Genomic DNA, 10,936 nt, shown 5'->3' on the forward strand with positions numbered 1-10,936 from the left:
TGGGCAGATAGCTGAAAAGTAGATAAGCATCCTCAAAAATCAATGACCATTCTAATATAAAATCGGCATGCCCGATTTTATAACTTCCTCCCAGAAACACCGAATGACTGGGCATGCCCAAAGCATATGTTTGAGGGATGGGTCCTGTGAGTTACAACTTCTGGTGTTATGATTTTTCTAACAAAGCGGTTCCTCAGTGGAACAGGCTTTCTCAGGAGGTGGTAAGTGCTCCTTTCCTGGAGGTTTTTCAGCAGAGGCTGGATGGCCACCTGCCAGCAATGCTGATTCTGTGACCTTAAGCAGATGATGAGAGGGAGGGCATCTTGGCCATCTTCTGGGCATGGAGTAGGGGTCACTGGGTGTATGTGGAGGAGGTAGTTGTGAATTTCCTGCATTGTTCAGGGGGTTGGACTAGATGACCCTGGTGGTCCCTTCCAACTCTATGATTCTATGATTACAGACACACAAATGGACATATGGATTATCAGAACAGCAGCAAAAACCTTTCTGGTTTTAACCATATCTTCTGTGTAGGTTTATCCTACATATTCAGACAGCAGGAAAAAATATTGGCACAAAACTTGGGCACAGAACTCTAATTCCTTTTGTAGAGATGTTTTGCTAGCTTTGTATATGATCTCCTGTTCAGCAAATCTGGTCTCATTTGTTCGTATTGAACAATTATATATAGTTAAGCTAATTTCCTTCTGCACACATGAAGCCCTCCCCAACAGGAAACTCTGCATGTGCGAGAACAAGAGTAGGGGCAACCTGAGGATGTTATGCCCAAGTGAACGTCTTTGCAGGGGAAGCGTGCATATTGCATGGTGTGGAAAATGGCTCTTTGCTTGGATGTTGGGGTCTCCTGGCTCCTGACTCCTCGGATTTAAGTCATCTGCTGAACCCGCATCAGGCTGTGGTTCAAGCCCCCACCCCTCTTTGTTCCCCTATGGGTGTGAAATTTACCAAGGCTCTGCCGAAATTAATATTTCATTAAAAAGCTTTCAATAATTAATGGCTAGGCCTCGTTATCTCCTGCGAAAGGGCCCCGGGACAGAGTGATGATTAATTTTAAAGGAGATTGGTCCTGTGTGTCGACGCAGTCTTTAGCAAAGGCGAAAGAACCCTCTTCCGATGGGGAGCCTTTTCAAGGTTCTTTTGTTTGAGAAAAATGCCCCCAAAGAACCTTCCTCCTTGGCATCATCGCATCAGGCTGTTTTCCCAATGGAGGTTGTTGAGGAAAACTCCAGGATCATCTGGGATGAGATTTGGGTCCAGGTGACAGAATTGGGGGGAAGGGAACATGGAGTTGGACTCCTGGTCTCTGTGCCAGTTTTCGACTGTCGCGCTAGAGGCAGTTTTGGTCTCTCGTGTCTCTTCTTCCACCTCTGCGTCAGGCTCTGACTTGCTCAGGATCTGTTCTCTTAGTGAGTCCATTGGTGTCCCGCATCCATCTGACCATAGAAATATTTTCTTCCGGAGGCTTGCTAGGGCTAGAACATTACTTGAAAGGGGGGTATTTATATTTATTTATTTATTTGCTTACTTATTTATGGATTTATAGCCTGCTCTATCCCGGCCAAAGCTGGGCTCAGAGCGGCTTACATTATAAAACATTATATTACATTGTAATTTCTAATACACAATAAATATATTTAACTCTTAAAAGCCCACAAATCTAAAAACTGCTTCTAAAATCTGATGGCGCCCGTTACATTGACACATGAGTCAGCATCCAGCATGGAGGAGAAGTAGTCAGGAACACCCATATCAAATCAGAATACAAAATAGAATAGGGGAAGGGAGGCCGGCTATGATGGAAACCGTTGCTGCCCTGAACCTCTGGCCTAGGAAAGGTAATGGTTGCTGATTAGGAATGAGCAGCTTATGGCAGTATTCATAGAATCAAAGAGTTGGAAGGGACCACCAGGGTCATCTAGTCCAACCCCCTGCACAATGCAGAAATTTCACAACTACCTCCCACACACACACCCAGCGACCCCTACTCCATGCCCAGAAGATGGCCAAGATGCCCTCCCTCTCATGAACTGCCTAAGGTCATAGAATCAGCATATTCTGTATTTGCAAACATACCAGAGTTATTTTATATATTTAAAACATTTATTAGCCGCCTTTCTACATTACAGGAATTCAAGGCGGCTTGCAGTATAAATGGCAATAAAACACAATAAAATACATAAACACCACTAGTTACAATGGATAATTTAAAACTGCTGGTAGGCAGAAGAACGAATCAAATGCTGTCATGAATAAAACTGTCTTAGAATCTTAAATTTGGAAGAAGGCACACAGGTCATACGGTTGACTTTATCTCTAGGAGGCAACTGATTATCAGTTGCCTCCTAGAGATAAAGTCTTCAGTTGCCTCCTAAAGATTGAGAGCCAGGGGGCCAGGCGTACCTCCCTAGGGAGGTTGTTCCACAACCGTGGGGCTGCCACTGAAAAGGCCCTCTTTTGAATACCCACCAGATGAGCTTTTTTGGTTGATGGGACAGTCAGGAGGTCCTCTCCCTGTGATCTTAGTATCTGGGCGGGAACATATTGGAGAAAACAGTCCTTCAGATACCCCGGTACCAACCCATGTAAGGCTTCAAAGGTCAAAATGAACACCTTTCCCTCCCAGTTGAAACGCAGGTTCTGCCGTACCTCCTCACATGGTTTTCTCTGCTTTTCCTCCATAGGCTTCATGAGCACGGGGGACCAATCTGCCAAGGGAAACTATGGCCTTCTGGACCAGATTCAGGCCTTGCGGTGGCTGAATGAGAACATCGGCCACTTTGGGGGTGACCCCGAGCGAATCACCATCTTCGGTTCGGGAGCCGGGGCCTCATGTGTCAACCTTCTCATCCTGTCCCATCACTCAGAAGGTAAATGCTTTTGTGACTTCCTGGGCTGGATCCGGTGCCCCTCTCAAGGGCTCCGACCGTGCATCTCTTCTGCCTTTTCAAAGCATGGTGATGTTCTCCTGGATTATCTTGCCGTGAAATTCTCCCTTTCTGGTCTGTCTGGATCCAGCTACTCCTCTTCCACACTTTGTCTCCTTTCCTTTGAGAAGAAAATGAGTGGCCTATACCATATAGGAAGGAGGGGCTGTGGCTCAGTGGTAGAGCATCTACTTGGCATGCAGAAGGTCCCAGGTTCAATCCCCGGCATCTCCAGTTAATGGGACTAGGCAAGTAGGTGATGTGAAAGACCTTTCTCTGCCTGAGACTCTGGAGAACTGCTGCCGGTCTGAGAAGACAATACTCACTTTGATGGACCAAGGGATGATTCTGAATAAGGCAGCTTCATGTGTTCATGTGTTCATATAGAACGGGCTATACCACTCCCTGACCTGGATGCCCAAGGCTAGCCAGCTCTCATCAGATCTTAGAATCTAAGCCAGGTCGGCCCTGGTTAGTACTTGGATGGGAGACCACAAAGGAAGTCCAGGGTTGTACACAGAGGCAGGCAGTGTCAAACCACCTCTGTTCGTCTCTTGCCTTGAAAACCCTACAGAGTCTCCATAAGCTTGGCTGCAACTTTACAACACTTTACACACAGATACTATATTCCCTTGTGTTGAGTGGGGGGCAGGTGTCACTTCCTTTCTCCCCCTCCTCTTACATCCTGCCTCTTGCATTACCCATCCACGTCCTCCCGGCACCCCTTATCACTGACAGCTCCTCCTCTTTCCCCCTCCACAGGTCTGTTCCAGAAAGCCATTGCTCAGAGCGGCACAGCCATTTCTAGTTGGTCGGTGAACTACCAGCCTCTCAAGTACACGCGAATGCTGGCCTCCAAAGTGGGCTGCGATCACATGGACACGGGGGAGTCGGTGGAGTGCCTACGGCGCAAGCCCTACCGAGAGCTGGTAGACCAAGATATTCAGCCGGCACGCTATCACATTGCGTTTGGCCCGGTGGTGGACGGGGACGTGGTTCCAGATGACCCGGAGATCCTGATGCAGCAGGGGGAGTTCCTCAACTACGACATCCTCATTGGGGTCAACCAGGGGGAAGGCCTGAAGTTCGTGGAGGACTCCATGGAGAACGAGGACGGCATCTCTGCCAGCTACTTTGACTTCACCATTTCCAACTTTGTCGACAACCTCTATGGCTACCCAGAAGGCAAGGACATCCTGCGGGAGACCATCAAGTTCATGTACACGGACTGGGCTGACCGGGACAATGGCGAGATGCGCCGCAAGACCCTCCTGGCACTTTTCACTGACCACCAGTGGGTAGCCCCTGCCGTAGCCACCGCCAAGCTTCATGCTGAGTATCAGTCGCCCGTCTACTTCTACACCTTCTACCACCACTGCCAGACGGACACTCGGCCTGAATGGGCTGACGCCGCCCATGGGGATGAGATCCCCTATGTCTTCGGGGTGCCCATGATTGGGGCCACAGATCTCTTCCCTTGCAACTTTTCCAAGAACGATGTAATGCTGAGTGCCGTGGTCATGACCTACTGGACCAATTTTGCCAAGACCGGGTGAGATGTTGGGTAGAGGATGGAAGAGTACAAGAGGGAAGGAAAAGGGTGGGATGGGTGGAGGCAATGATGGGTGGGGGAGGGAGGGGCTGTGGCCCAGTAGCTGGGCATCTGCTTGGGGGGTAGAAGGTCCCAGGTTCAATTCCTGGTTTCACCAGTGAAAAGATCAGCCAGTAGGTGATGTGAAAGACCTCAGATTGAGACCCTGGAGAGCCACTCCCAGTCTGGGTAGGCAATATTGATTCTGATGGACCAAGTGTCTGGCTCAGTATAAGGTGCCTTCAAGTGTCCAAGTGTGTTAAGGTCTACAAGGGCAGGTCACCAAGAGTAGTGATTAGACTGTCATATTAGGAGCGGGCAGACTCCAGGCTCAAATTTCTCATTCAGCCATAAAACTCCCTGGGTGATCTTCGACCAATCACTCTCAGCCTGACATATTTTGTAAGGTTATTGTGAAGATAAAATGGGGTGGGTGGAAGGGCAGGATAAAAATGTAATAAATGTGTGGGGCTGGATTGAGGGGCCAAGATGTCTTCTGTTCCAGATGACTCTGGCCAGGGCTTTTTCAGAAAGGGCTTCAGATAAGAAGCCCTAGTTGTCTAGCTAGCTTTCAAAGGACAACAAATTACTTGAGCCCATTAATTGTTTCCTACCAAAAGTGAGCCATTTCACAAGACAAAGAGGACCAGGTCAGCTTCCCATCCTCCAACGATAGCTGTCTCACCTGAGAAGGGACACGTTCTTAGCTAACTAATTATCTTGTGACTTCATACACCACAAATTTATCTATACTCAAGAATCCTCACCAAATATATAAAATTTTTGTTAGTTTATTCTCACTACTTTTAATACTAACAAAGAATATTTAAAACCGTTAAAATAACGGTTACAGGTTTCTAATACAGACTGTTATCTGGTGTCCCTCAACTAATATGGCCTGTTTTTGAGCTTCTCTTCTGTATTTAGTTTTCTTGTCTTTCTCAGATGTTTCTCACACCTGGGCCCCGACACATTTTATTTGTTGATATGGATTACTCTATTTCTAATCTACTAGAGGCCACATTATTCTGTTATTCCGTTGTTCCCTGTCCCCTCCAAGTCTTTTCTGTACTGGGTCTCTGGACTCCATATTTGGCTTTTTAGCTGAAAGCCCCTGGCCAAACCTGGTTCTGGCCTGCAGAAGGATCCTCAGTGATCTTTTCAGGTGCTCCCCAATATTCCTGGCCAGATCCATGACACTTTATTAGAGCAAAATAAATGGCTATGGGGAGAGAATGATTAAGCAGTCTGCCCACCCAAAAACAGATATAAATGTTATTAATAATGATAATAATAGGAGGAGGAGGAGTATAGTAAGGGGGTGGAAGGAGAGAAGAGATAAAAGATGCAGTTTTTGGAACAGCTCGATTCGAGTCCAGAAACACCTTAGAGGCCAACAAGATTTGATTTTGGGGGGCATGAGCTTTTGAGAGCCAAAGCTCCCAATGGTGCTACTGTACTCAAATCTAACTGTTCTACTACAGACCAGCGCAGATACCCTCTAAAACTATCTTCATGGAAGTTTTTGGAGTTTTTAAACATGGAGGTAGCTCTGTGGAGGCAGGAGGTGTGCATGTGATCTGTGCGGCTGGAGAATTAGCAAGAATTTGGGGGTCAAGTGGATGTATGGGAAATATGAAAAGAGGACCATTGTGCCCTTTTATGGGAAGGAAAAGACAGGAGGAGGGAGAGAAGATTGCAGAAATATATGGGTGTGGTTGGACAGGGAAGAAGGAGGGGTGCACAGTTGGATCCTTGCGGGGGGGGGTCAATATCCCAAATGATAACTGGGTAAGGGTCTCCAAATAACCCCAAGGTCGCCAGAGGCCAGCAGCATAGTCCAGCCCAGCCCCGACAAAACAAGTGGAGTCTAAAGGCGTGGAAGGATGGAGAGCAGGAGCTTATTCCGGCAGGGTCTCCTCACAAGGAGGTGAGTTTCTCAGACTGGAGAGCCGGCCCTGGAGTGGGGGCCATAGAGAGCCAGGGGAGTGGGCATTGGTGCCCTGCCTGCAGGTGGCTCTTGTCACCCCTGCAATGTCCTTCTGCAGATACCTGGCCTAGGTGACCCAGGGGGTTAAAAGGCAGGCCTCCACTGCTCCTAGTTGGGGACCCCCAAGTACCTTTAAGATGAAGAGGCTGGTTGCGAAGGAGCAGAGAAAAAGACAACTCCTGTGTAGACCAAGATCCATGTGAGGCGTTCCTTGTACAGAAAGGAACATGTGGAATTGGGGGGGGGGTCAAAATTGGGACTGCTGGCCCTGCCCCCCCACTTGTGTAAATACCCAGTGCTTTATTGGCCTCATTGCAAAAGGGGCTTTGAATGCATGGAGTTTAGGGTGGGCCTGATCCTCCCCCCAATACGTTCCTTTCTGCACTTGATGAATTGCTGACAGAGGTCTTCTGCAAATGCTTGTCTTGCAGACAAGAAGATTCATGGACACTGAAGCAAAATTCAGACACGCTCATAGATTGGCAGGATTTCAGGACTTAGATTCTGGACTCTGTGAATTGTGCCCATTAGCAAATTTTGCTTTCAACTTCTGACTCTACCAAATCATAGTACTCAGAGAATTTAGAGGCGGTGTTCTAAGTGGTTAGGCAAATTCCTCGGTCTTTCGTCCCCACGAGCGGCAGACTCTAATCTGGTGAACCGGGTTGGTTTCCCCACTCCTACACATGAGCCAGCTGGGTGACCTTGGGCCAGTCACAGTTCTCTTGGAACTCTCTCAGCCCCACCTACCTCCCAAGGTGTCTGTTGTGGGGAGAAGAAGGGAAGGAGTTTATAAGCCGGTTTGATTCTCCTTAAAAGGTTGAGAAAGTCGGCATATAAAAGCCATCTCTTCTTCTTGTTCTTCTTCTAAAGACCCTGGGGAGTGTTCAGGTGTTTAGCTGTGACACTCACAATGTGAAAGTCACACACCTTCTGCCAGGGTCATGTCCGCTTAAGTGAAGTGTTGGAAGCAGACCTTCACAGCCCAGTGACGGAAGGGTTGGGTCTTCCACGCGGAGTGCTAGAGGCAACGTCCGGGTCTGCCTGCTTCCAGGTCAGTCCTTGGGTCTTGCCTTGGACCTAGTCAGGTTGGTGAAGGGTCTGGAGACCAAGTCCTATGAGGAAAGGTTGAAGGAGCTGGGGATGTTGAGCCTGGAGAGGAGAGGACCGAGAGGGGATAGGATCACCATCTTCAAGTACTTGAAGGGCTGTCAGGTAGAGGAGGGTGCCGCATTGTTTTCTGTTGCCTCAGAAGGTCGGACCAGAACCAACAGGTTGAAATTAAATCCAAAGAGTTTCCGTCTAGACATTAGGAAGAATTTTCTAACAGTTAGAGCGGTTCCTCAGTGGAACAGGCTTCCTTGGGAGGTGGTTGAGCTCTCCTTCCCTGGAGGTTTTGAAGCAGAGGCTAGATGGCCATCTGTCAGAATTGCTGATTCTGTGACCTTAGGCAGATGATGAGAGGGAGGGCATCTTCTGGGCATCTTCTGGGCATGGAGTAGGGGTCACTGGGGGTGTGGGGGGGAGGTAGTTTGGAATTTCCTGCATTGTGCAGGAGGCTGGACTAGATGACCCTGGTGGTTCCTTCCATCTCCATGACTTAGCCTTGGCTGAGACACCGTGTCTTCTCTTGTTTCTGCCTCCCACAGGGATCCGAACCAGCCTGTCCCGCAAGACACCAAGTTCATCCACACAAAGCCCAACCGCTTTGAGGAGGTGGTGTGGACCAAATTCAACACGAAGGACAAGCAGTACCTCCACATTGGCCTCAAGCCCCGGGTGCGGGACAACTACAGAGCCAACAAGGTGGCCTTCTGGCTGGAGCTGGTGCCCCACCTCCACAACCTCCACGAGCCCCCACACACGTCGACGACCACCCGCATCCCTCCGTATGGTACCCGGTGGCCCAGCACACGCGTGGGGCCCAGCACCACCCGCCGGCCCATCCCCACCCTCCCTCCCGACGAGGACGACGTGGGCCGGTCTCAGCACTATGTCCCCTTCCCGGGGGACTCGCGGGACTACTCCACCGAGCTCAGCGTCACCGTGGCCGTGGGGGCCTCCCTGCTCTTCCTCAACATCCTGGCCTTCGCCGCCCTCTATTACAAGCGGGACAAGCGGCATGAGCTGAGGGGTGGGCGGCGCCTCAGCCCCCAGCGCAACGCCGCCAATGACCTCGTCCACGGCGGCCAGGAGGAGGAGATCATGTCCCTGCAGATCAAGCACTCGGAGCACGACGCCCACGACCTGGAGCCGCTCAGGCCCCATGAGATCCTGCGCCCCGCTTGCCCTCCCGACTACACGCTGGCCCTGCGCCGGGCGCCGGACGATGTCCCCCTGATGACCCCCAACACCATCACCATGATCCCCAGCACCATCACGGGGATGCAGGCCCTGCACCCGTTCAACACCTTCCCCACCGGACACAACAACACCCTCCCCCACCCTCACTCCACCACCCGTGTATAGTGGCCCTCCCCCCCTCGTACCCTCAGCCGCCTGGCGATGGTGGTCCCGATCCACCCTGCTCAAAGAGGGAGGCGTCCTTCCCACCATGTGGATGGGTCTTTTATATAACATTGTGGCAACAGAAGGATAGGTGGAGACTCCCCCTGCCCCACCCCCGTCCCCCGCCGTGGCACAGATGGGCTGGGCTGGCACTTCTTTATCCAACTTGGTTCGATATTGGAGCCTCCATCATCTTCTGTGGTGTGGCATGATGAACCACAGCGTGGCACTGGCGAAGAAGGTGGCAAAAAGGAGAGGTCCTCCTTTTGGAGAGCTTGGCCCGACTTCACAGATGCCGGTGCCCTTTCAAATGTGGCACGGGAAGCAGCAGCACCCCCACCCCCACCACTGTGGGGGCTAGGAGTTCTCTTCCACTCGATTCAGACAGGTGATGGAAACGCCAGTATTGTCCCAGATGTGGTTTTGGTGCTTGGGGTGCCAGAGAGGAAGCTGTGCCATCTCTCATCCCTGTCTGTTAGACGGGGAAGGCATCCACCCCTCCCAAACCATGGCCACGGGTTCAAGGGCACTGGAGGGAGCCAGAAGGAAGAAGAACGAGCGAGCGCAGCATCCCTTAGCTCCTCCCCGTGTGGTCAACAAAGAAGCCAACCCCCTTGCCAACACGGGTCGTGCCACTTCGTTGCTAGCAAAAGAGGGCCTGGCAGATGTTGGAGAGGCTCATCCTTAATGGGAAATCAAGTTAAGAGCAACGGAGGCGCATCTCTGGTGGTGGTAAAGATGCCCGAATTTGCTCCCTTCTGCCTTTCCAGCGCAAGATTGCCCTGAAGAGCGTCCGGCAGGTCACCTTTTTTTCAGCTGTCCTCAGAGAAAGGAAGAGCTCTCCTCCTCTCCTGCCCATTCTTTTTGTCTCTGTGTGAGTCCACACCAGTGGACAAGCCAACGTTTGTCACAGGGGCAGAGGCTGGTTCTGCTCTTCCCTTCGCAAGCTGCTGTCGGTGCCCAGCTGTGCCAGAAGAGGAAGCGGCCAGTCCGTCAGGGCCACCTTGGCTCCCAACTGGGAAGAGAAGCTGGCCGTCCCTCCTGGCTCCCCTTCAGTCTGGGGTGAGGTGGTCAAGATCCCAGTGCCTTCCTAGCACAATTCAAAGAGAGCTGCCGGCCCGCTCTTTCTCGTCCCTCTACAGATGGACCCAGCCACGCCTTCAAGAACGCCCCGGTACTTAGTCTTACAGGGAGAAAGCCCTCCCAGGAATGCCTGTGGGTGGGGGGTCAGCTAAAGAGGCAGTTGCTATCTCTGCAGTAGGAAGTCGGGTGGGCAGGGGAGGGGAGTCTGGAGTTAAATTCGGAGAGGTTCCGGTGTGGTGAGATAGCATGTTTGTTCTGGCTCATTTCCACCAAGGTGAACATTTGAATGTAACAACTGGAAATTCACTTTTATTGGAGGGGAAAGGGGGGGTATAATTTTTCCCTTGAACAAAAAAATAAAAATAAACAGTTAATAGACTGCAAAAGTTGGGGAGGGAAAGGGGGGAAAGCTTTTTTTAATTTGTTTGTTTGTTTTTTAATTACTGCTACTGCAAAAGATGAACTGCATGTTCCAATTTTTTTTTTTTAAAGAAAAAAGGAGTTGAACAAGGAAATGAACGCGCGGCGATGGGATCAGCGCCTCGGCCTGCCCTCGCTTTCCTGCTCCTCCTTCCTCCTAGATCAGCTTCCTTCCCGCTCCTCTGCTTGGCTTTGGCCTCTCTTCCTCTCCATCAGCCTGAGCTTTGGCAGCTCAAGGATAAACCAGGCGAGTGGCAGGAGATATTCTTCCCCAATTGCTCCACCCATCCCTCTCCCAGCTGGCTGTGACAGGCTGTCCTGTTAGCACTCGAGGTTTGCCCTTCTTCTGGTACCCCCGCGGTGCAAAAGGCTATCGGTTGGCAGGTCTGGAAAAGGCCT

General features: G+C 50.7%; 1 protein-coding gene across 2 annotated transcripts in view; it reads left to right on the forward strand.

Annotated features, from left to right (window-relative positions):
- NLGN2 (neuroligin 2) overlaps positions 1 to 9,145 on the forward strand; it is a 28,350-nt gene extending 19,205 nt beyond the window's left edge. For both annotated transcript variants that reach the window (XM_056863502.1, XM_056863503.1), the window contains 3 exons: positions 2,703 to 2,888; positions 3,708 to 4,497; positions 8,176 to 9,145. In XM_056863502.1, coding sequence (XP_056719480.1) covers positions 2,703 to 2,888; positions 3,708 to 4,497; positions 8,176 to 8,995 — 1,796 coding nt within the window. In that variant the 3' untranslated portion in view covers positions 8,996 to 9,145. The remainder of the gene's footprint in view (positions 1 to 2,702; positions 2,889 to 3,707; positions 4,498 to 8,175) is intronic.
- The last annotated feature ends 1,791 nt before the right edge of the window (positions 9,146 to 10,936 follow it).

Source organism: Euleptes europaea, chromosome 18 (assembly GCF_029931775.1).
Source record: "Euleptes europaea isolate rEulEur1 chromosome 18, rEulEur1.hap1, whole genome shotgun sequence".
Taxonomy (NCBI): Eukaryota; Metazoa; Chordata; class Lepidosauria; order Squamata; family Sphaerodactylidae; genus Euleptes; species Euleptes europaea.